This window comes from Furipterus horrens, unplaced genomic scaffold, assembly GCF_987537825.1.
Source record: "Furipterus horrens unplaced genomic scaffold, mFurHor1.1.pri manual_scaffold_4, whole genome shotgun sequence".
Lineage (NCBI taxonomy): Eukaryota > Metazoa > Chordata > Mammalia > Chiroptera > Furipteridae > Furipterus > Furipterus horrens.
Genome location: NW_028327174.1, coordinates 138,875,698 through 138,901,756, shown reverse-complemented (window position 1 = coordinate 138,901,756; position 26,059 = coordinate 138,875,698). Strand labels below are relative to the sequence as shown.

The following is a 26,059-nucleotide window of genomic DNA, read 5'->3' as shown; positions in this document are numbered from 1 at the left end:
GAAACACTTTACTTACTATTACTGGTTTATTATAAAGGATGCAACTTAAGAACAGCCAAATGGAAGAGATACATTGGGCAAGGTATGGATGGGAGGAGCATGGAGCATCCATGCTCTCTCCCAGCACCTTGTATTCACCAATGTATAAGCTCTCCAAAGTCAGTCATTTAGAAGTACTTAGGGAGGCTTCATTACACAAGCATATTAGATTCAATTGTTGGCCATTGGCGATTGAACTCAATCTTTATCCCCTCTCCCTTCCCTGGAGGTCCTAAGTATGGGGCTAAAACTTCCAAAACTCCAATCACATGGTTGATTTCTAGGATAACCAGCCTCCATCCTAAAGCAATCAAGGCTGTTGGCACATCAATAGGAGGGATTTCACCCCAGTCAGTGGGGCTGTGATGAGGGCTGCAGTGCTGGGGCCACAACCCACAGAGCAGGACTCGCTTCTCTGAGGCTCTGGTGCCTAATGAGTTTGCCCCTTGCATGTGTCATTCATGGAGATGTTTGTGTGGTGCTCTGGTGTGGTCTGAAGCTGATCACTGGGTGTGCTGGCTCTGAGGCCTAATAGGAGGTGCAGATAAAGGTCAGCTGCCTCCTGTGCCCTGCCTGGGACTACACAGCATGAGCTACAGAGCTACCTGTGGTTGGTTGCTACCTGTGCTAGGCTTGGAGGTGTCCAGAAAAGGCCAACCTGTGAACTGAGGCTGGCTGCCACCATTGCCAGGTCTGGGGCCACTTAGTAGGAGGTTTGGGACATGCCAAATCCAAATGCTACTTGTTTGGGATTGTGAACCTTTCATAAATTTTAGGAAAGTCCACAGCATGAGCCAAGACAGGCCATTAGTATGTAAAAGCCCCTGGAAACAGCCTAAGTCGGCCCAAAAGTTTGGGAGGGGATGGGTGTGGCAAAAATTTCAGGGAATCACCAGGGGGGGCAGACATCGAGCCTGGTTGATGGAGACTCAGATATGGTGTCCCTTGGCCAGCTCTGTGTGGAGAGGGCTCAGCAAAGGAACAGTGGCCTCTGCCAGCACTTCTGTCCGGGAGAAGGCTGCCCCTCCAACTGATGCCCCAAAGCCAGACAACTCAGTTCCTCCCTATGTGTCCCTAGTGCCTTTCAAACTGCTGCTTCACACTGGAGCTCAGAGCAAGTGAGTCCCAGTAAGTTGTGTGTGGGTCCTTTAAGAGGAATGTCTGAACTTCAGCAGTCCTTCCTCTCACTTAAATACAACCCCTGCTGTTTTCACAGCCAGAAGTTATGGGGACTCCTTTTCCTGACACTGGATTCCAGGGCTTGTGGGGATTGGTGTGGGGCTGTGACCCCTTCCTCCTCAGGGCAACCTCTGCAGCTGAGATATCCCTCCTGATTTTTAATTGCCACGTGTGGGTGTGGACTAGCCCATTCTCAGTCTTTGCCTCTCCTACCAGTCTTGATGTAGTTTCTTCTTTATATCCTTAATTATAGGACTTCTGTTCAGCTAGACTTAAGGCAGTTCTGAATGATAGTAGTTCTGTAGTTTAGTTGTAATTTTTATGTGAGAGAATGCAAGTACCATATTTACCACTATCTTGACCAGATCAACTTAGATTCGTTTTTAATGTAATCCAAAAGAATTAAGAGAAATGATAAACATAGAATCTAGAATAAAATAAATTTAAACTATAAATAAGCAAAGTTAAAAGTTAAAAAGAAAAAAGTGGAGACTAAATTCCTGAAAAATATAAATCAGAATGAATTTTTATAGTAATAAAAATAAAAGAAAAGCACATACAATAAAATTTTAAAAATAAATCTACAGCCCTGGCCAGCATGGCTCGGTTGGGTGATGTTCCACAAACTAAAAGGTCATGCATGGTTTGATTACCAGTCAGGGCATGTGCTAGAGTTGTGGACTCCATCCCCAGTTGGAGTGCTTGCAGAAGGCAACCAAGTCGATGTTTCTCTCTCACATCAATGTTTATCTTCCTCTCTTTCTCCCTCCTTTCCCCTCTCTCTAAAACAAAAAGAGAATACATAAAAAAAAAAAAAAAAGTCTCCAGTAAGGTGATTTCCACCATAGGAAAAAAATACAAGTGTATATTTCTAACTACTCCTGTATGTTCATTTTCTAAATCCTGAAATGCTTGACAGGGAAAAGAATCAAGGATAAAGAGTTGATTTCTTTTTTTTCTTCATGCCTGGGCCTAGCTACTTGAATATTCTTTATAAAATCCACAAATGTGAGAAATAAACTTTTTAGCAGACAACCACAAGTGAACATGACCAACCAGACCACTAGTGGGCCTTGTACATACTCCAGGAGCACAAAACAGCAACCAAATTTATTTTTGAATCAGTCTTCAGCCTTTATTTTAATGAAGTTATTTAGTTATTGTTAGTCCCTGCATTCTTTGAGTATAGAACTATTTTCTTCTTATTTTTGAGAGTAAATATCATGCTTAGTACTGTAGCAGATATTTAAATGACTAGAACAGATGAATTGTATTTGCATATTATTTTTATATTGCTGAAAGAGTATTGTAAATGAATTCAACACCATGGTGTTAGGGGACTAGAAATGAAACTTGGGAACCAATATATTATTATCAAGGTAAAGGTACCTATTCCCCAGGTGGCAAATTCTACCTATTCTAGCTTTTATTATCCTTAGGTTAGTGTTCTATTTATTTCATGCGTACAGAAGTATTAATTGGATATGTCATGTTTCAAAGACAAAAGAAATGCCTAATTCACTCTAACAAACTTGTTAGTCACTGTTTATACCAAGAGGATTTCTACTCTGCAGAGAATAAGTTTTCTTTTTCCTTTGTTGATAAATCAAAGTTTTACACTGACCTACAGCAGACAAACATACTTTGAAGTAAAATCATTTCACTCTAACAGAGATATGCATCCTTTTAGATTTATATATTCTTTTTTGCCCCTTTTTATTCTTTGAGAAATATTGTATTCCAAAAATAATTCAGTAAGAAAATGTTAGTTAAATGTATTGCAGTAAGTTATCTGATAACAAATAATTTATTTATAGGTTTTATTTCAACTCAAGTTTTATGATTTTTTAAAAGTTAATGCTGCTTATATATTTTTGCCTGGTTGAAAAGCTTTTCAAATTCCTGATCAGTATAGGAATGATTTCTATAAATAACTTTATTCATTACCTGAGTTTTTATTTGTTATAAAGTTACAGTTTTTCTGGAAATGTGATTTTTATGGTTTACTCTGCCCAATTTGTGATCTTTTACTTGAAAAGAGAGAGGGAGGGGCATAATCGGGGATGTCACAGTTTCAGTCTACCCTAATTCTGTTACTGTTTGCTTTGTTCAGCATTACTCTGATCCTCCTGGCAGGGAACAAGATCCAGAGAACAAAACCAGTAGTGACCTGTGTAGATAAAAAGGCAATGAATTCTGCTTTTAAGGCAAAGGGCATAGTCTACAAAAGAATGAATATAGGAATAAAAGTGCGGCATTGTTAACCTGCAGATCTGTTGAACCTTTGAAAATCTTACACTGCAAAAAAAAAAAAAAAGTGACACTATGAAGATACATAATTATGTGACTTAAAAATCTTTAAAAAGTCAACATTTATTTATTGGCCAAATACTTGACAATAAAATAAATTAGATTATTCTTCATTGAGAAACCGTAGAACCCTTTTCCTTAAAATGAAAGGACAGTGTTTTAGCTGTATATGAGGTACCAAAATATATTATTTATTCTCCACCAGAACAAGTCTTTAAATATGGTGAAGATGATGGGGTCAAGAAGAGTACTCCAGAGAAGAATGGGAAAGAAATGGCAGAGCAGACATTACAGAAGGTAGTCTAATCTTTAAGATATTGAGCTGAGCAAGTTAAATCTGAATTTTAACATAAAGGATTATATTTTAAAAGGAGGGTGCATGAACTTAAACCTTGTGTGAATCCTTAATTTAAATTCATAATTCAAAATTATTGGCTTGCCAAAATGGGGTAAAAAAAATCAATGTTAGTGAAATAAATGGGGAAACACTTGTGCTTCTCTTGACATAGATTAAAAATATTTTCAAAGATGAAATGAAGAGAATGACAGCAATAGAAATTATAAAAATTTGTAGTATGTGTTAATTAGTTATAACCTATCAGTTTTACTTTAAAATGGGGCATATGAGACTCTATGTTATACTTTAGCAAGCATACAGATTTCTAATATTTGAACTAAAAAATATGACAGTTTTAGCTTCAGCACAGTAAAATGATAATGTTTATAATTATAATTTTAAACTTGAAAATATAATGACTCATCTTATTTTGGATGAAAATTTGTACCCATATGATTTAGTATAGTTATCCTTGTTTGAATAGAACTATCCATGTAAATAAAACCCTGTAGTCACTTTAGATCATGCCTATTATTAATAATAAAGTGCTGTTTAAAAATATTAATATTTATAATTTTATACTTAATTTGTATTGTTGTATATAAATACATTGTTACCAAGTTAAATAATATTAGTTGCATTTTAGCAATTTTTAAAATTATTACAAAGAAAATGTTCTTTAAATAGATATATTCTTATAAATGATTGTCATTTGGCTCTACAACACTTAGATAAAACTGAAATTGTACAGATATATAAATAAATATATTACTGTGGCTACTTACATTTCTTACATCTGTAAATTGACTTGTAGGAAATCTAGTGATTGACAGCAGGTGATAGGATTTCCTAACTACTAACACTTGCCTTATGGTCCAGTAACAAAGGCTGTTGTTTCATTATTACTGAATGACCATTATCAGGTTAACATAACAATAGATAACAAGAAATGCTCACATTCATTTATCTTAAGGTAAAATGAGTAATTGAAATAATGTATACACTGCCAGCTAGAATGTCATACACTTTATCCTAGCTTACCTTCTTTGTTTCAAAATAATATTTTTGTTTGCCAGTTTGTATAATTTTGATCTCTATGGATATATAACACTATGCTATTACTTATTGCTTTGGGGTAGCAACCCTAAAGAAATCCACGATTTCATTCCAACTGCCATAAATAAATATTACTGTAGTGGATTCAGAAATTCATTTAAGTCCTAAAAAGCCAACAGAAATTATTTTCATTGGACCATATGTCAAATTAACAAACTTATCACCTTTCTTTTTCTACCTTTTGTTAAAAAAATTTTTTTAATATGCTTTATTTATTATGCTGTTACACTTGTCCCAATTTCTTTTCCCTTTGTTCCCCTCCACCCAGTGACACCCCTCCCTCCAGTTGTCCCCCCACCCCTTAGTCCATGGTGATTGGTTGTGCATATAGTACTTCTCAACATCTTCCTATCTACTCCACTCTCTCCTACTATGCTTCTTAAATCCTGTACCATCTCCCTCCCTTTTCCCCTTCCTCCTCCTTGCTGACCTCCCCCCATAATGTTCCCTATATCTATAATTCTTTTCACAATCTCGTTGCCTACTTAGTCTGCCTTTGTTTCAATTCCCTAGCTTCTGTTGTTGGTTGTTGTGATACAGTTTCCATTTTGATGTTCATAGTTTTGATCCTCTTTCTCCTAAACAAGTCCCTTTAACATTTCATATAGCAGTGGTTTGGATCTGATGAACTCCTTCAGTTTTGCTTTGTCCCGGAAGCACTTTCTCTGCCCTTCTATTCTGAATGATAGCTCCGCTGGATAGAGTAATCATGGTTGTAGGTTTTTGCTTTTCATTTCTTTGAATATTTCTTGCCAGTCCCTCTTGCCTGCAGAGTTTCTTTTGAGAAATCAGCTGATAATCTTATGAGAACTCCTTTGTAGGTAACTTTCTTCTCTTGCTGCTTTTAAGATTCTTTCTTTATCCTTAATTTTTGACATTTTGATTATAATGTGTCTTGGAGTGGTTCTCCCTAGGTCCAGTTTTTCTGGAAATCTCTGTGCTTCCTGGACCTGTAAGTCAATTTCCTCCCCCAAGTTAGGGAAGTTCTGCTTCATTATTTTTTCACATAACTTTTCAATTTCTAGTTCTTCTTCTTCACCTTCTGGCAACCCTATGATTCGGATGTTGGCCTGCTTCTAGCTGTCCCATAGGTTTCTGAGCCTCTCCTCATTTTCCTCACTTTTTGTTTCTTCTTTATGCACCGGTTGACTGTTTGTTCCTTCCCTATGTTTCGATTTGTTGATTTGATCCCTGATTTTCTTTCCCTCACCACTAGTTTCATATGTGTTTTCATTCATTTCAGCAGGACTAGCCTTCATTCCTTCCCCATCTTGTTTAAGATCTGCTGTTAGGTCTGTAAGCATTCCTATAACCAAAGCTCTGAACTGAGCCTCAGAAATATTTCCTATCTGCTGCTTTGTTAGATTAGATATTTGCTGTCTGGTTAGCTGCATCACTGAGATCTCTATCATGATCTGTTCCATCCTGACCGTTTTGTGTTTACCTTTGCTTACTGGGCGGGGCTGTCATACCTTTTACGCTATGAGGGGCAGAGCCCCGTGCACTCTTTACTACCAGGCGACCCTTCTTGCCATGCTGTTGTGTTTTGTATGGGGGCGGGGATCCAAGATGGATTCTTGCTGTTCACTCTCCGCTGAGAAACCGGGAGCTTCTTCCTTTGTCCCCACGCCCTCCAACCTTCACAGTCCGAGGCAATGGGGGTCTGCCTTCCCCGGCGTTGGAATCACAAGCTGATGGGTTTGGTCTGCAGCCAGAGGTGCTCCCCAGGTGCTTCTTGCCTCCCCCGAAATACGGGTCTCTGTGCTTACCACTGTCCCACCGCCGTCACCACAGCGGCTGCCACCAGCACAACTTGACCTCTCTGCCCTGGCTTCGCCCCTTCTACCTGTCCGGGCGAGCACCACTTCTTTATAACTTCATATGTTGGACTTCCATGTAGATTTATTTTCTGGAACTTCTCGTTATTTTTTGTTTTTCAGTAGATGTATTCCTTCTTAGTTGTGGAGGGAGATGGAGCATGTCAGTCTAGGCCTCCATCTTTGCCAGAAGTCAATTTGTCACTTTTTATATTAACCTAATGCAATTGTATGAGTCATGATTTAACCTCTTTTTGTTGAATTACCTTGTTTAAAATGATGTATATTGTGGGGATCTCCCTGGAATGTGCCTCCCTAGAATACAAATTACTTCAAGCTGAAATCAATTTAAGTTCAACAAACTCAGGAATAGGGTTCTTTTGTTTTTTATTTATTTTTTTTGTCTTTTTTTCTTTTACCTCCACTTTTTCTTCTTAAAGATATTCAGATAAAAATTCTTGCTTCAGAAAGGGAACCTTAGCATAATCACCTTATGGCATATTCACTTTAGCACCTATGGATTAAGTATGGTAGATGGGAGGGATCCATGAAAATATCTGCTCACTAAATTTCCCTCTGTCCATTGTTTCTGAGTTGCCTAGCAAGAATTTTTTTCTTTGCCACTATCTCAGCTACCTGTGAATTGCCTATTTCCCCTTTGAAATCCCAGGCTTCTTCCCTCCTTTCTCCTTTGTCCAAAATGAACTATATTCCTAATTTTGCTTCACTGTCTTTGCAATTTTCATGCTTATGTGAAGCCCCCATGCACTGTATTAAAATTTGATTTTCTCCTATTAATCTGTCCATTAATTTAATTATTAGCACAGCTAGAAACACTTATAAGATGGGAGGAAAAAATTTTTTACACCCCCACAATCTATATGAAACATATCCAAAAGGGGTTTAAAAGATTGTAACAATATGAAAGCGGTATTTGTGCATAGTAGAAATGAAACCTGTAAGTAGATTATTTTTAAATAATGTATTAAATTAAACACTGTGATGGAATTAATTGTGCGTTCCCACATTCTTATGTTAAAGTCGTGATTTCTAGTACTTCAGAATGTTACCGAGCAAAGCGGGGCTCGTTCACGTGGCGCCTTGGTGTATTGCCCCTTGGTGTTGAAACAGGCCTTTATTTACAATATTCCGACCTTAGTGGGGGGGGGGGTACTGTGAGCACTCCTGCACAGAGCCCTGTTTTCCCCTGAGACCCAGCACTTCCCTTGCTCCTTAAAAGGTTATAAGCCAAAACCAAGCCCAATAGTTTCCCATCCCTTATCTCTCAGCTCTCTCCTTCAGGATCTGGGGTATGTTGTCATTAGCCTTCATATAACAGTCTAGGAAAACATGTGCCATGTTACATGGGATCATGGTGAGTCCAGGAAAGGCACAAGTCCTAAGAGAGTGTCCTCTCTATTTGTCCCAAGTTCTAAGAATCCAGATAGAGTCTGGGTTGCAAAGCAGAGTTCTTGGCGGCTTCAGAGTCAGCTGGAGCTGTCACAATCAAAGCAGCAGCATGCCTGCTTTCTTACTAGTCTAGGCTGCATGGCTGAATCCTGACTACAAACTGCATAGCTGCTTCTCACGTGGCTGCTACAACCTGCTGCTCCATCATGCTCCTCCAACATGCTCCTTCCATCGTGTTTCTTCTCATGGTGGATGGCAGGGCCCTTCTTTCAAATCAGACTTCATGGTGGACTGTGGGGCCCTTCTTTATCCTTTTAAATAGCATGGTCCCCTTCCTTTCAAATGGCATCTTCCCTTTTCCTGATGGCTCCCCCCTATTTTAAATGCTGACCGGGAGCCCCATACATCATTGTTATGAAAAGTATCTTAAGCTGTATCATCCGCCCTTTTACTCAGGTGTCAATACTACTTCCCTTTATGAAAGGCGGAGCTGTCACCTTGTCATTTATATGCCAAGTATAGTAGTAAACGGTACCATTCCCTTTTTATGGGCCTTTTATCTGAGGTAGCAAAGATGTTGTTTAGCTTACCAGCCTTCCATAGATATGTAAAATATGTTAAAAGCTGTACTATCTCCTTTCCCAAAGCCATGAGCTGTAGGGACTTTGGGGATCACTCCCCCTCCACTGTCACAAGAATATGACTAAATTAGGAGATGGGGATCTTTAATGAGTTAAGTCAAAAGGAGGTTATTCGGGTTTAAGCTACCCAGTCTGTGGTACTTTGTCACGGTAACCCTAGCAACATACATAATATACACACTTTTCAAAATCATGTGTTTTGTTTGTTTTGAAAGGAACCATCTTTTTGTTAAATTTAAAATTTTTTCTGTACTGGAGCAAAAGTAAAAGTTGATTTACAGTATGCAAAAACAATGCCTTTAATAAATCCCAGGGCTCTCATTCTCAAATATGTATTCAAATTTTCCTTTCCATTTTTGGAGATTTAAAATCAGCTAAACAACAATTTTTGAGAATATACCTTGAATAACACTAATATGTTCTATGGATTTTCCCCTTCAAAGTCTTTGGGAGTGGCTTCTATGTTTTGTTATTTGTCCTCCATTTTAAACATAAATGCAAATTAATTTGGCCAGCTCTCACGATTAAACACTGATTCACATTAGGGAGTTTTAACAGACTTTAAACATAACAGACTTTAACAGACATTTTTCTATTGGTGTACATATAAACTTTTCATGGGTTGTACCCAAACTGAAATGGATTTTAGTTCAAAGAAAAAAATGTTGCCAATATCCAGAATTGCAATCCTAAATTTAAGATGTTTATTTTTACATTTTTTGTAACATGTTATGTTTTAATCAAAAGTACAAAATTGATTTAATGACTAGTTCAGCAATACTTAGTACAAGTAGTTATATTTCAGCTGAAGTAATTTTATTAAATAACTGTCAGGATGAATAATAATAGAGGTGATAATGGGGATGATGATGATGATGATAAACTGTAGAACATTCTGTTGGGAATTGTGGTATATGATTATATGTAATACTTATGCCTGCATGATGGGTGTTCCTATTTCCATTTCACAGATGAAGAAACTAAAGGTAAAATAGTTTAAGTATTTTACCAGGTAAAGCAACTACAGGTAGGAGTGATACCCATACTGGACTCAAAATTAAATTTCCAATAGACCACACTGCATTTTATTATTTTCGTACTACCACTGTCAAAGTCAGGATTTTTTTTATTTTAAAGTCATGATTATATTCACAAAATATATTTAAAAAATATAGTTTATCTTATATCACCCTGGAATCCAACATAATAATATATTTTTAAATGTATTTATGACAAGTATACTGTTTTGGGCAGTGACTAAAAACCATTGAGACTAAAAATGTTGTAGAAAGTGATACTCCTTATTTGTTTGCAGTATTTTTTACTAATTGGAGAATAACATTTGGAGATAGAGTGATTGGAAAGAAGTAAAAAAGTTTCTGCCAGAGTTTATGTATTTTTGAACACTTATTTTTTTTGTCACATTGTCCACCTCTTCAAATATGTATTTGCATTGAGAAGGAACAATCAATTTTTTTTATCCTGAAATACACAGAGGTATATAGTAGCCTGATAAAAAAACTTTTTCATATACCTCTACTCCAGGTCAAGAGTAAGCCCCATAAAGACAGGTCCAATAGTAGGTGAGCATAACCTACTAGAGGAAAAGTGATTAAAATGCACTGAAATTCTTTATATTGTATTAGGAAATATTAATGTTCCAGGACAGGATAGCCAATCAGTAAATGACTATTGAATTAAATGAAGGGTGTTGAACTCACAAGAAGAATAGGCGGCACAGAAGGGTAGGTAAATCAGAGATGACTTAAACTCATGTTTAGGAAACAACTTTGCCATCACAATTAAAGCCCAGTAAATTGGGAAGTTTTAAGAATATGCATAAGTTTTATCTTGTGTATTTCTGAAATATTATTGTAAATCATTAGTTGTTAATATATCAAAAATGTTTTCTGCTTTGAAGAATTTTGTTTTAAAAGTAAATATCAGTTTATATTATTTTCCAGCAATTTAGGTTTCTTGCTTAACTCAATTTTTAATTGACTCTAGTTCTTTGTTTATTTTCCATAAACAGGGTGGTACAAAAGTAGGTTTACAGTTGTTTGTATGGAAAATAATACAGCCCTGGCTGGTGTGGCTCAGCGGATGGAGCACCAGCCTGGGGCACAAAGGGTCGCGGTTCGATTCCCAAGTCAGAGCACTTGCCTGGGTTGTGGGCCAGGTTCCCTGTTACGGGGGCACAAGAGGAAACCCCACATTGATGTTTCTCTTCCTCTCTCTCTTCCTTCCACTCACTTTATAAATCAATAAAAACTTTTTTAAAAAAAGAAAAGAACACAATAATTAAGCAATAATAATACACAAATAAACTATGTTTCATGTATTCACAACTGTAAACCTACTTTTGCCCTGCATTTTATATCTGGGTAACTTCTTCCCTATATGGCTTGTGTAATAGTAGGAAGAGCACAAAATCCTTAATTTTAATCCCAGTTTAAACCAGTAAATGATTACCTTTATGTGTTACTTAATTTTTCAGAGCCTCGTTTCCTCTTCTGGGAAGGTAACTGTTGGCTCTACTTATCTCACATGTTTCTGAGATGATCAGAAGAGGTCATGGTTATGAAATTCTTTTATAAATGGTAAAATTTACTTTCCAAACAATAGTGATTATTTTTCAGGATTTAAATGAAGTCTCCTCAGTGAAACTCATGGCTTAGAATTAATTGCTCTTCCTTTTTTCCTCAGACTATGTCACTTAGATCTTATCCTTTATTGGATTTATATATGCAGTATTTTTCCAAATATTTTTTGAAACCTTTTAAGGTCAGGATGTTATCATTTGTCCTTCAACAAATATTGTTTATTGAAATAAATGAAAATTTTAATTCATATGCAACCTGGAAATAATTATAATTTAAACTTGTTAGACTTCTTTTTTCTTTTGGTAAAATATTCCTTTATCGTTTAAACTAAGGACCCTATGACTACTACTAAAAGTACATTTTTCTAATTTAGAAATAAGCATCCTTCATAAATTGTTTCATATTTAGGCCATCAGTTTTTCATATGATTATTAAATATTGAAAAAGTATGTTTTATTAATAAAGTTTCTCTGTGTACCTATTTTGTATAAATTGATTTTCTCTTTAAAAAATTTTATTCACAATGAGTAGACTATACAACCAAAACATTTAGGATCTCAGAAAACTCTGCTAAGTTTATTAGCATATTGACTTCTGTGTCAATTTGTAAAGGAATTTAACTTCTTTTACCATCTATCTTTTATTCCACAAATGTATTATTACATTTCAGAATGTATTTATCTATTCTTCCTGATAATTTTTTAGAAATTAAGTACTTTAGGTTTATATTGTCCCTGTGCTTAATGCAATTTTATTTACTTAAGAAATGATAATAAAGTACAGTGGGTTATGGTTTTGGACTTTTAAAAGAATAAATGAAATTATTCTGTTTAGGTTGTTGAATTGGAAAATCGGCTAAAATCTTTTGAGAAAAGGTCAAGAAAATTACAAGAAGGGAATAAAAAATTAACAAAAGAAAATGATTTCCTGAAATCCCTCTTAAAAGAGCAGGAAGAAAATGCAGAGACCAGAGAAAAAGAGCTAGAACAGCTACAAAAGGAGAGTAAAGATGTAGAAAAAGACAAAGCTGATCTTCAAGAAAAAATCAGTGAGCTGGAGAGAGAAGTCACTTCCCTAAAGAGACAAGTGGCAGAAGCTAATGGATTGAAAAATGAAAATGAAGAGGTGATGAATTCAATGGAGAAATTGCAGCATTCAGTAGACAAAGATAAATCTGAGATGGCCATTACAAAAGTGAGATCTGGACAATATGATTGTAAAACAACCACTACCAAGGTTAAATTTAAAGCCGCCAAGAAAAAGTGCTCTGTGGGTCGTTACCACACTGTTCTCAATCACTCCATCAAGGTTATGAGTAATGTGTTTGAGAACCTCAGCAAGGACAAGGACTGGGAGGATGTGAGTGAAAGCAGGTAAGGCTCTCATTAACTTGGCTCTGTGGTGGGGACACTGTGCATATGTAAAGCACAAGCAAATGGAGACTGAATTTTAACTACTGTCGATTTGGTATTCAGAAAAAATACTGTCAGATCCTTTGAAGTATCTTGGGAGGTCTTGTTCTGAGCTTATTGACTGAAATTTGCATGCAGAATTAGCTACAACTGCATGAGTATTTGAATAGGTGCCAGGAAACCCAAAAGAAGGCAATGCTTGATTTCTTCCAGTGATGCTATTTTCATGCAGTCATGAGGCTTGAAATTGACAGTTTGGCAGGTTGATTTAATTTGCTGGCCCTTTGCATATTCACCACTGACAGCTAAGGATTCCCAGGCAAGCCTGCTAAGTCGGTTTAGTTATCTTGTGACATGCCAACCTGGGAGGAGAAACATTTTTCCCCCTTAATTTAGTTAGATAAATTTTGAATGACCCATTTCAGCTTGTTACCAGATGTCTACAAGCTGTTTAACATCCTTTAAATTAAGAACCATCTTCACTAATTATTTCATGTATGTATTATGCAAAGTCATTGTACTAACTTTAATTGAATGGTGGTTAAATTTTAGTTCTTTAAAGTTACAGCTCTGCAGATTCCTAGTCTTAAGTAAATAACCCCTAGTGAGTAGCAATAGGAGAATAATAAAAATCTATAATACTTCTTGCTCTTATCCCTTGCTATACATTCATATATGCACTTGAAGCACATCAGTAACCACAAAAGCAAATGGATAATAGAACACCTCTTTTAGACTAAAATAGAAGGGAAGTTTAATGTGGCCAGAATTGCTAACAGACATATTGAAAAGTCTTCCATAATTCTGTCTTGTTTTATCATGGCATATATTTCCTTTTATTTTCCTAAGTTTTTTTTTTAAGTCCCAAATAGTGGTCTGTTTTAGATTTAGAATTGTGGGGGAACCACAAAAATACAACTTTTCTCTTACTTTCTAAATTCTTTCATCTTGTTGAATCATCCAATTAATAGAGACAGACTAACAGGAGAAAATGTCCAAGACTTATTACTGTGATGTGCATGCGAGGCATATCAGAAGATATGAGACCTCAAATCCATTGAGATGTTGAGGCTTACATGCTATTCTGGACAAAGGAGAAGTGGGGCAGGGGTCTGGGATTCCAAAGGAAGTAAGTCATTAACAGGTAGGAGAAAGCAAACATATGGTCAACAAGTTCTTGTTGAACCATCCAGAAATAGTGGGACATGGAAGGAAACAGACTTTGCTAGATTTCTTCCTGTGCATCACATATGTGCTAATTCATATATGCTAAAGTGAATATGCTAGGGCTCCCTTCCTGAAGCAGGCTTTTCAATCCGAATTCCTTTAGTCATAAAAGGGGAGGGTCACAGGTTCTTTCTGAGTCTTTTTTAATAACCAGCTTAAAATCAATGTCACAAAAGGCACATTTTGGAGTGACAAAACTTTGCTCCCCTCTGGATGTCTCTGGATTGTTTTCTTAAGCATAGACATAGCACTGAAACTTAACTTAAAATGTGGTTCTCAGACTTGTGTGCCTATTAGAATCACCTGGGGATCTTATACAAGGTCAAAGCCTGTTACTGAGCAAAATGGGGTTCTTTCACGTGGCGCCTTGGTGTAAAACCCAACAATTAGTGTTGAAGAAAACAGGTCTTTATTTACAACATTCCAACCTGGGTTAGTGTGGGGGGATTGCTGGGAGCACTCCTGCTCAGAGCCCTGTTCTTTCATGGGACCCAGCACTCCCCTTGCTCCCCAAAAGGCTATAAGCTAAAACCATGCCCAGAAATTCCCCATTCTTTATCTGTCAGCTCTTTTCTTCAGGATCTGGGGTACAATGTCATTTGCCTCTGTATAATAGTCCAGGAAAGCACGTGTCATGTTGCACTGGATTGTGGTGAAGTCCAGGAAAGGCACAAGTTTTAAGAGTCCTTGGAAGCTTCAGAGTCAGCTGGAGCAGACATGATCAAAGCAGCAGCATGCCTGCTTTCTTACTAGCCTAGGCCACATAGCCCTCTGCTTTCCTTCTTTTAGACCGAATGGTTCTCCCCTACCTTCTTTCAAACCGCGTGGCTCTCCCTCTGCAAGTGGTTGCTGCCTTATTGTTAAATCCCAGACTGTGGCCTGTTACACAGTGGGCAGGGTGACCAATTGTGACCACCTACAGGAAATCTCACACAGGCCCCATGGGCTCTCCAACACCACTCAGTGGCCAAAGCACCTCCCAGCTCCTTGGCTTGGAAACTAGCTACCTACCATAGATATGCAAAGTACCTTGAAAGCTGTCCCTTTCCCCCATTCCCCAAGCCACGGGCTGTGAAGACTTTTGGGGTTTGCTGTTACTAGCTCAGGCCACACCCCGGTGCAATTCAGTCTTAACTTCTGAAGTGGGATACAAGTTTCAGTATTTTTTGAAGCTCTCCAGCTGATTCTAGTGTGCAGGCAAGTTTGGGAACTACTGTATTTTTTAAATTAATTAAATTGTTTTTAATTTTTATTTTATTACAGTTGCCCCAATTTTTCCCCCTTTGCCCTCCTCCACCTGCTTCATCCCCCACTCCCACAGTCAATTCTCACACTGTTGTCCATATCTGTGAGTCATTCATACATGTTCTTTGACTAGTTCCTTCCCCTTCTTTCCTCCATTATCCCCTCCCCACTCCCTTCTGGTCACTTTCAGCCTGTTCTCTGTTACCATGCCTGTAGTTCTATTTTGTTCCTTAGTTTATTTTATTCATTAGATTCCTCTTATAGGTGAGATCATATGGTATTTGTCTTTCACCAACCGGCTTATTCCACTTAGCATATTGTTCTCCAGTTCCATCCATGTTGTCGCAAATGGTAGGAGTTCCTTCTTTCTTACTGCTGCGTAGTATTCCATTGTTCAATCATCGGGTCAAGACCCTTGTCATTAGGCAGGTAAAAAATTCACAAACAAATTTATGAAGGTGAGGAAGAAGGACCAAGTCTGCATTTCCATTTTTTGTTAACTTAGCTAAGGTTTTTTATCCCTGTTCTTAAAAGCAATTAGAAATAAAATACTAGTTAGCTTAGAACCCACTGAGCACTTATTATGTCTTCAAGGAAATTCTAGTTTCAGTTACTGATTATATCTGAGCCAGTTGAAACTGCCTCACTCTTCGTAATATAGTGGTCCTCTTTACTCATGTGTGAGCATGTATGTATGAATAAATATATGAAAGTTAAGTAATACACACAATTCTAATTTCATCATTTGTACATGTGCAGGAGATCACACATTTTGGGAGACGTATCACAAACTAGCTCTTAAAACATAGGTTGTCGTTTAAGTTATTTAGCGTTGAAACTCAGTTTTATACTGTGAGGGTTAAGTGTTACATTCTTGCCTGACACAACAGTCTTAGGAATCATTCAGCTGCAAAGAATTCTTCAACAATTAGAAATCCCACAGTAGATCCTAAGGACTTGAGAACATTCTCTCTCCCTTAGTTTTTCATAATCTGAAATATAAAAAACTTACTTGGATACTGAGAATAATATAACTTTGTTCTTTATATAATATATATTATATAATTATTACCTTATCAATATTTAGTTCCTATAGTTGCATAGTATTACAAAAGCATGCTGTCAAATGATAAAAGTATGTAATACTATTTAGTAATGAGTTTGAAGCCCTTTATTCAGAGGACAACAATCCATGGATTAGGGGTTTACAGAACCTAACAAGCAGTGGAGCACTCTTCCTGAGGGAATTTTGGCAAGAGACAGTTTTATAGAGCATTAGACGAGGCAAAGAAGAAACAGGGCATGACTGGCTAGGAGGTTGAGTGTTTCCTAATAAGGCTAGCACGTCCTGTTTGCTAGGGTAGGAGGTCAGCAAGCTAAAGCTGAATTGGAGAACTGCGATTGGAGTAGGTTAGGTTTCCTTGACAGTGAGTGTGGGATGGAAAAATTCATTTTCCTTCTGCCATTCTAGGTTCTTCTGGCTGGACTAATTAAATTAACATGAGACAGATAAACAGGAGGAAATGACTAAATCTATTACATATGTGAATACTGGGGTTCCATACAAATATGGGGTTTGTAGTTTGGGACTTCAAAAAGACGAAAGGCAGTTCACATGAGAGAGAAGAGCAAATGTTTGGTAAATAAATGTTTGCTGGGCCATCGTTAACAATAGGACACAGAGAGAACTTTGATCAAAGGGGCCTTAGTGGGTCCCCCTGTGTATCATGTAATAGTTCATATTAAACTGTAGTTACCTATGATTATACCTCCCTTACTGGAGGAAGTTATCTATGTAATTTCTTTCAGGCTATAAGAGAGAAGGTCAGAGGTTTTTTTCTGAGTCTTTTGTTTTTGAAAATAACCAGCTTAAAATAATTAATATTCCAAAAGGCATAACTGGGGGTGGAAAACTCTCCTTCCCCTTAGAGGCAATTCCCATAAATGTGGCTGACTTAGATTTGAATTTCTGACATGGGCTGGGCCATTGGGGCAGCCTGCATTTTATGAGTCCCAACATAAAAATTACCTTTATCAATGTCCATTCAGTAATGGGTGGTAATCAGTAGTTGTTAATACCTTAAATAAGAAAAACAATTTCAGCAAAGCGTGTTTATCTGATTTGTGCATAACATGACGTTGAAAGAAGTGGAAACTATTTTACAAAACAGAATCAAAATCCCCAAAGATCTCAATAGACTGGGAAGATACAGTTATACATAAGATTATGGGGTACTTTACTTGGCTATAAAATATCATTTGCTCAACTATACAATGGGAAAAAAGATGGGACTTGGCAACCGTGTACATAAAAATATTTTCTGAGGCTTTGTTAAATCCTATATGAGTCTACAGTACAATATACATGCCAGAGAAATTTACACAATTTTAGTCTGCATATAGCAGGAGTTCTACTAAGTACTTCTCATAGTACACTTGAAATATGAAACTGAATTCTGGACATAATGCTCCCTCAAAATAAGCTGGAGCACATTCAAGTGTGACCAGGGTGAGAGAGCATCTCAAAAGCATACATGCATATTAGAAATATTTGAAAAAGCTAGGCACGTTTTTCTTAGAGATGAATCAAGCATTGTATAACTGTTTTAGTCATTAAAAGATCATCTGTGTGGAAAAGGGATTGAGTTTACTTCCATGTTCTGCTCAACCTCAGCATTTGTGGCCTTCCTTCCTTGCTTTGTTTTCTCCTTAACATATACTATTAATATACTATATGTTTTATTTCTGATTTGTTACCTGTCCCCATTATTCCACTAGGATCAAAGCTATATGACAACAGGGATTTTTATCTGCTTTATCTGCTTACTACTTTATCTAATGCCCAGCAAAGTGCCTGGCACATGGTTGATGCTTAACAACTACTTTATTGAATGATGAATGGCCCTAAGAGATGAAACTGGGATAAATGGGTGAACGCTGCAGGGATTCAAATTTTATCCTAGAGTAAGGGAAGACTTTGTTATAAATGTTAAAGCTTTCTGCTTTGGCTCAGAAAGTGGTGAGTCCTCCAACCCTAGAAGTTAAAACTTGTGTTTCCTGAGTTAACACTTAGTTAAAATACTGTAGAAGTGATGCTAGTATGCATTTGATACTAATCTAATTTCTTGGTAAGGTTTTATAATTTTGTAAAATATATTTAGATTAGTTTTCTTTCTTACCACTGACAGCCAGTAAGTACTCAAATTAAACTTACAGCTTTATATGCAGTATGTGCTATAATATTATTTGGTCTAGAATTTAAAAGAAGTACATTTAACAATTCTTATTCTTGGGTTTTATGCCCCCAATTTTCCTCCAAATGCAGTGATTCTGAAACACAGACCTCTCAAAATTTGGGAACAGTTATCATAGAAACATCCCAGAAAATAAGTCCTAGAGAAGATGGAAGAGACCAGAAAGAAGGTGATCAAACACAAGACAGCCAAGTGCAAGGAAAAAGAATCATACAAACATATTCAAATACAGATGGCAAAACCCCAAAGGTATATGACACATTTTGCTTAATTATAAGCTATGTTTTTAATTGTATCTTATACTTTATAACTTAAATCAAATTTTGTTGCCAGTGATTTAATTTGAATCCTTAAAAAATGAACCTTTCTTTGATAAATGCAGTGCAAATACACACTTAATTTTTTTTTACTCCAATTTGTTACTATTTTTTGTATAATAAAATTGAAATATAAAGTATTCTTTTAAATATAAATTTTAAGATATTTATATGTCAGCCAAAAAAATTAAAGGTGGTAATAAACTCATTTTTTGTTTTTTGGTATATGAAATATGTGGAAAATTCTGTTTTTTTATTAGCCTTTGTGATGATGAAGTTATTTAGTTTAACTAAATCTATAAATTTCTAGTATTTACCTAACTTCCCAATATGTTTCAAATCTTAAAAAAATTAATGTTTCTAAACAACTCATTCAATAATTCTTACTGTGGATATATCATTGTCACCAGAAGGTTTATCTGTTCAGCATAAATCAGTGAAAAACAGAGGAAAGATAATTTTGTTGGAAGAAGTCATTTTAATTAACCTTATAGTGTAATTTTAAAATCAAATTCAAAAATGTTTATTTTTTGAGGTCTGGCAGGGACTTTGGAAGGAAAAATTTAAGGATTATAAACATCTGTTTTAGTTACCACCAGAATAAAGTTCAGCAGACCCTCCATATTACCCTGCCCAGGCTCTGTAGCTTCAGCGTCATCGCAAGATGTCGATTCAACACGGGAGGAGACAGATACCATGTCACTCCTGAGTCGGACTGCACAACCATTCTCGGCGGTGCAGATAGACTCTTAAGAAGCTACACCATCGTCTCTCGAGACGGACGGCTGCCGACGACGACGACGAAAGTTCAGATAAAAAATTATGTGCTAAGTGTCTGCTGATTCATTGATTGATTGGTAAATAGATGATTTTGTGAAAGTTCCTATTTTGCCACAGAACGCTTAGTTGGGAATTTTTTTTTAGCTGCAGTCACTTGCGTGCAGCACAATGAGTTTGTAAATAAAAGTTATGCTTAATTCCATTTATATAATAAGAGAATGCAGTATAAACTACTTTGAATAAATCTTGTTTGCAGTCAGAAAAAAGAAATATTAACCAAATTGTAGCAATTGTGTTTTGAAAATAGAACTTCTTGTTAACCCCAAAGATAACCGTTATTTTAACTTTAATCACTAACCTTTATTTCATCATTTTGTTTCTCTTAAAATAATTATGGTTAATTTTACCTGTTTTTGAATTTTATAGATTCTATACAGTATATCTTCTTTTGTGTCTGGCTTATTTTGTTCAATATTATGTGGAGTTCATTCACTTTTATTGTTGTATATTGTACTTTATTGTCTGACTATATACCTCGATTTATATATTCTGCTGAATTTTGGGTTTCTTCAGTTCGGATTTCCTACAAATAATGTTGCAATGAGTATTCTTATACATGTCTTCTATTGCACAAGTCTGGGCATTTCTGTAATGAAATGCTAGGGATGGAATTACTGCAGCAGAGATTAAGTTTTTCTAAGATTTTAATCGATAATGGTATTTTCCACGTGTTGTAACAGTTTGTTGTACCTACGAGCACACTATGAAAATTTTTACTGCTCCGTGTCACACTTGGTTGTTAGTATTTCTCATCTCAGCCCCTTTTGTATGTATGTTGAGGTATATTATTCTGGGTTTAATTTACATTTTTTTGATCACTAATAAAATGTTGAGTACTTTCTCATGATTATTGACCATATAGAATTCTTTGGTAAATTGCCTCTTAAAGTCTCTGCCCATTTTTAAAATAAATTGTCTGTGTTTTTCTTATTTACTTTTACAAGTTTTTATATATGCTATATCTGCCTTTGGCTTCTTATATGCATTGTAGATACCTTGCCCTACTCCATATTTTGCCTATTCAAGGCTCTTAATGTAGTCTTTTGAGGAACAGAACATCTTAATTCTAATGTTTTGAACAGTAGAAAATAAAACAATCTAATTAGAAAATGGGCAAACAACATGAACAGACATTTCTCCAAAAAAAGGATAAATGGATAACAAATAAGCACACACATGTGTGTGTATATAAAGATTCAACATCATTAATAATTAGGGAAATGCAGATTAAGACACTGATGAGATACACATCTATCAAAACAGTTAAAATAAAAAATAAATAGTGACAATTCAAATGCTGGCAAGGATGTAGTGAAACTGGACTTCTCATACATTTCTGGTATGAATATAAAGTGGTACAGCACTCTGGGAAATAGTTGGCAGTTTCTTTTAAAAAATCACACTTACCATACAGGCCAGCTATCTCACTCACGGACACTCATCCCACAAAAATGAAAATTCATGTTTATCAAAAAAACCTGTATATGAATGATCATAACAGCTTTATTTATAATAGCCAAAAACTGGCAACAACCAACATTTTCTTTATTAGGTGAATGGTTAATTAAACAAACCATGATATATCCACACCATGGAATACTACTCAGCAATAAAAAAGGTACAGACTGTTGATACATACAGTGTCCTAGCTTTGTGACCTCAAATCTCTCATCTTGAGATGGGGCCTAGGCTTTCTTTCCTGTCATCTGGTATTCTGTATTGCTATTTAAGTATAATTTTAAGGTCACAAGGGACTATCAATTGTTCTGTATTTTACTGGCCACTTTGTTGGTCACTTTTCTCTTGATTCCTGCTTTCACCTCATTTTTGGATTCAGAATTTCCCTTGTTACAAAGACACTTTAACAGTGCTTGTTTCAAAGTATGAGAATTTTTCTGAAATTCTAATCAGTAACACTGGAAAAGGAAGTCTAATGCTTTTTTAATTTTAGGTCTAGTTAATTTGATACCCAGTCTGGTGACTAATATTTAATTTAGGTAATTATGTTTTGGATTTTTTTTACAGTGCTCAGTAATAGCATGTAAGTGTTAATTGAATCTTAATAAGGCAATGAAACTTTAAAAAAATATCTTATGTACTGGTTCTGAAGAAATGTTCTAATGAGACATTTCAAAAATATTCTGAAAACTGAAACAGTTTAAAGGAAAGTAATTACTTCAAAGGAAAATATTATCTTTGATAGGGGTTTCTGGTGTTTGTGTTAACAAATCAATTTTATTACTTCAGAGCCATGCCTTATATATAATATAATTTATGTATCCATCAACAGAAAATATAGGACTCATTGTCAAAGTAACATTGGGTCAAATTTATTTTTTATTTTCATTTTTACTATAATTATTTATTTGTTACTGAATTAGGATCTTTGAAAAAAATTTTTTAAAGAAATAATTTTCTAGATTGATATTGTTCGTGTTTACCAGCCAATAAAGTCATAAACAAGACCACATATTTTATTATTAGGATTTATAATATTTTGAAACATATTGCTATTTAAAATATTGCTTTAGGAAAGCTTTTTTTAATTGGTGAAATGTTTTGGAACAAAATTCAATAGATTTATTTTATTTAGCCTTAGTGTATTGGAATGCCATTAGGAAAATATGCAGCTTCAAGGAAACTTACTTTATTATCATCAACATCATTTTAGCTTTCTTTGTCAGAAGGGATTCATCAGTCTACATGCAACAGAGAACAGTATTTGAGAAAAGGACCTAGATTCCCAGAGAATAAGTTATTAAATACTTTATTTTTCTTGCTTTCATTCTATTGACCCTTAGGTTTCTAAATAGTCCCTAGGCTAGATTACTTCTACTTTTGATGTTAATTTTGTATTTGTATCTTTTGACTTCTAGGTCAACTTTAGTGTACACATTATGCTCGTTTATGAGTTCATGCTATCAATTACAGAATTTTATTGTGTAGGCATTTTTAACTGAATAAATATATTTTTAAGTGAAGAAATATTATTTGTCATGTTGGTTCACTTGATGTTGTTATTGAGTAACAATCTAATTTTTATGAAACCTTTAAATTTAGGATTATTTTCATTACAAGAATACCAAAAAGCCAACTTTTCAAAAAAAGAATGATAATACTCAAAAGAGTTCACATACAGCAGTTCCTACCAGAGGTAAGAATGCATATGTAATTAACAGTGTATTTGTAATTTAATGTGATTTTAAAAATATTATGAACAACATTATTTTAATATAAGTTACATTTTCTCAGTTAACAGAGAAAAATGGAAAAATATAACTGCCCAGAAATCAAGTAGCAGTATTACTTTATTACGAGAAAGGATTATATCCTTGCAACAACAAAACAGTGTACTTCAGAATGCCAAAAAAGCAGCAGAATTATCTGTTAAAGAATGTAAAGAAGTCAATGAAAAGCTTCTTCATCAGCAACAAGTATCTGATCAACGATTTCAGACAAGCAGACAGACAATAAAGGTAAAGGGAACTTTAAAAATAAAATATAATAGACTATATTATAGAAGTATATATTTTGTTTTACATGTGGTTTTGTTGTTGTTGTTCATATTTGTGTTAGACATGTCGATGAGTTTGAAAAAATTTCCAGGCCCTGCTAACTAATATAAGTCCTCTAATACATGGATATTTAAAACTATGGTCATGTTAAGGAACAAACTTTATGAGGAAGAGAACTCCGAACCAAAGACAAATACTTAACTAGCATTCCTGTTTCACTTAGTTTTTCTCATCTTAACAATTTTATTTATTTGTTGCATTGTACCTTATTTTAAAGATAGGGTCCATAAATGCATATACCGTACTGATTTGCCCATGTCCAAAACTTTGAATTTATCATTATACTCGTAAATCACATTATTGACTGGTAATTGCCTCAGTTTCTATTTGCAATCACTAGTTTAAAATGTGAAGATTTTAAATATAAATATCTATATTAATGTGTCCCTATAACTTATTTGTGCTTCTTTTATTCAGGTGAATTGAGTTTTCTGTAACAATTTTTGGACATATTATACCTTACTGCTTGTTATCATAATTAAATCTTAGAGCAAAAGAAAAAGAAACGTTTGTTTCTTAAGTCTCCATTCCTAAAGGCATTTTTTGTATAAAGAATGACTTTTGAAATTTGTTGTTTTACACAGAATTCTTTCAAACATTTTTAGAAAATTTTAAATCATGATCATAAAACTTTTTAAAGTAATTTTATTGATTATGTTACAGTTGCCCCAATTTCATTCCCCTTTGCTCCACTCCACCCAGTACCCCACTTCCCTGCAGCAGTCCCACCCCCCTTAGTTCATGTCCATGGGTTGTGCATATAAGTTCTTTGGCTTCACCCTTTCAATATTATTCTTAACTTCCCCCTGTCTATTTTGTACAAACCAATTATGCTTCTTAGTCCCTGCACCATTTCCCCATTTCTCCCCCTCCCCCCTCCCAGCTGATAACCCTCCGAATGATTCCCATACCTATGATTCTGTTCCTATTCTGGTTTGCTTAGTTGGATTTTGTTTTTATTTTTTAGATTCAGTTGTTGATAGTTGTGAGTTTGTTGTCATTTTAATGTTTCTAGTGTTGATCTTCTTTTTCTTAAATAAGTCCCTTTAACATTTCATATAATAATGGCTTGGTGATGATGAACTTCTTTAGCTTTACCTGGTCTGGGGAGTACTTTTATCTGCCCTTCCATTCTAAATGTTAGCTTTGCTGGATAGAGTAATCTTGGTTGTAGGTCCTTGCTTTTCATTCCATTGAATACTGCTTGCCTGTCCCTTCTTGCCTGCAAAGTTTCTTTTGAGAAATCAGCTATCACGATAGTCTTATAGGCACCCCTTTGTAGGTAACTCTCTGCTTTTCTCTTGCTGCTTTTAAGATTCTGTCTTTATCTTGAACCTTTGGCATTTTTATTATGATGTCTTTGTGTGGTCCTCTTTGGGTGTAGCTTGTTTGGGTCTTTCTGTGCTTCCTGGACATGTATGTCTATTTCCTTTGCCAAATTTGGGAAGTTTTTCTTCATTATTTTTCCATATAAGCTTTCAATTTCTTGCTCTTCCTCTTCTCCTTCTGGCATCCCTATGATTCGGATGTTGGCACATTTAAAGATGTCCCAGAGGTTCCTAAGCCTCTCCTCATTTTTTTCAATTCTTGTTTCCTCATTCTATACTGGTTGACTGTTTATTTTTTTCTTATGTTCCAAATCATTGATTTCAACTGCGGTGTCCTTCCCTTCACCATTGGTTTTGTGTGGATTTTTCTTCATTTCATTTAACGTAGCCTTCACTTCTTCCCTTATGCGTTTGCTGTACTTAAGCATATCTGTCAGATCTGTGAGCATCTTTATCACCAGTGTTTTGAACTCTGCATCTGTTAGGTTGGCTATCTCCTCATCACTTAGTTCTCTCACTAGAACTTTGATCCATTCCCTCTTTTGGTCCATACTTCTCTCTCTCCTCATCTTGACAGGCTCCTGTGTTTATTTGCCTCCACGTCCCAGCTAGAGCTGTCACTCCTGTTACATTGTAAGGGGCAGAGCCTTAGGTGTGTGTCAGTACAGGGGGACCTGTTTCACCACATTGTGGCGCTGTATGTGGGAGAGGGGTCCGAGAGGGAACAGTGCCATTTGCTGAGAACTCACCCCTTTTCCAGGCACTTCTCCCACTTCCGTGTGGGACTGGTGCCTCTCTAGCTGTTGCCTTGGCTGTCATTCCCAGAGTGGGTGGGTTTGCAGACGTTTTAGGATTATCAGGACCCTTTAAACAAACAAGCTGACTCTACTGAGAGACCAGCAGTTTCTGCCTTTGCCCCAACCCCCACTGGTTTGCACATTCAGAGGCAATGGGGCTTTATTTTCCCCAGCACTGGAACCGTGAGCTATGCTGTCTGGTCTGGTGCTGGGAGCACTCCCCAGGCATGCCTCTCAACTTTTTCAAATGTTTGGCTGTGCTTTTCACTGGCCTGCTGCTGCTGTCACTGCTCTGCTGCTGCCGCTGCTCTGCTGCTGCCGCCACCACAACACATCCTCTCCACCCTGGCTTCGCCCCTCCTACCTGTCTGGATGAGTATCTCTTTTTCATATCTGTGTTTGTTGGACTTCCGTGCAGCTCAGTTTTCTAGAACTTCTGGTTGTCTCTAGTTTTGAGGTAGTTGTATTTCTTCTTAGTTGAGAAAGGAGATGCGGCATGTCTATCTAGGCCTCCATCTGGAAGTCTCACAAAAATTTTTAATGATATTGGGTTGGCGAAAATGTCTGTATTGTTTTCTCTTTAAAATAAAAGACATATTTTTCATTTTCATC

General features: G+C 36.0%; 1 protein-coding gene across 3 annotated transcripts in view; it reads left to right on the top strand.

The window, feature by feature from the left end:
- Window positions 1–26,059, top strand: part of CNTLN (centlein) — a 284,539-nt gene that overhangs the window by 182,194 nt on the left and 76,286 nt on the right. For all 3 annotated transcript variants that reach the window (XM_090274078.1, XM_090274077.1, XM_090274079.1), the window contains 5 exons: window positions 3,734–3,825; window positions 12,287–12,825; window positions 18,662–18,839; window positions 22,808–22,901; window positions 23,000–23,223. In XM_090274078.1, coding sequence (XP_090130204.1) covers window positions 3,734–3,825; window positions 12,287–12,825; window positions 18,662–18,839; window positions 22,808–22,901; window positions 23,000–23,223 — 1,127 coding nt within the window. The remainder of the gene's footprint in view (window positions 1–3,733; window positions 3,826–12,286; window positions 12,826–18,661; window positions 18,840–22,807; window positions 22,902–22,999; window positions 23,224–26,059) is intronic.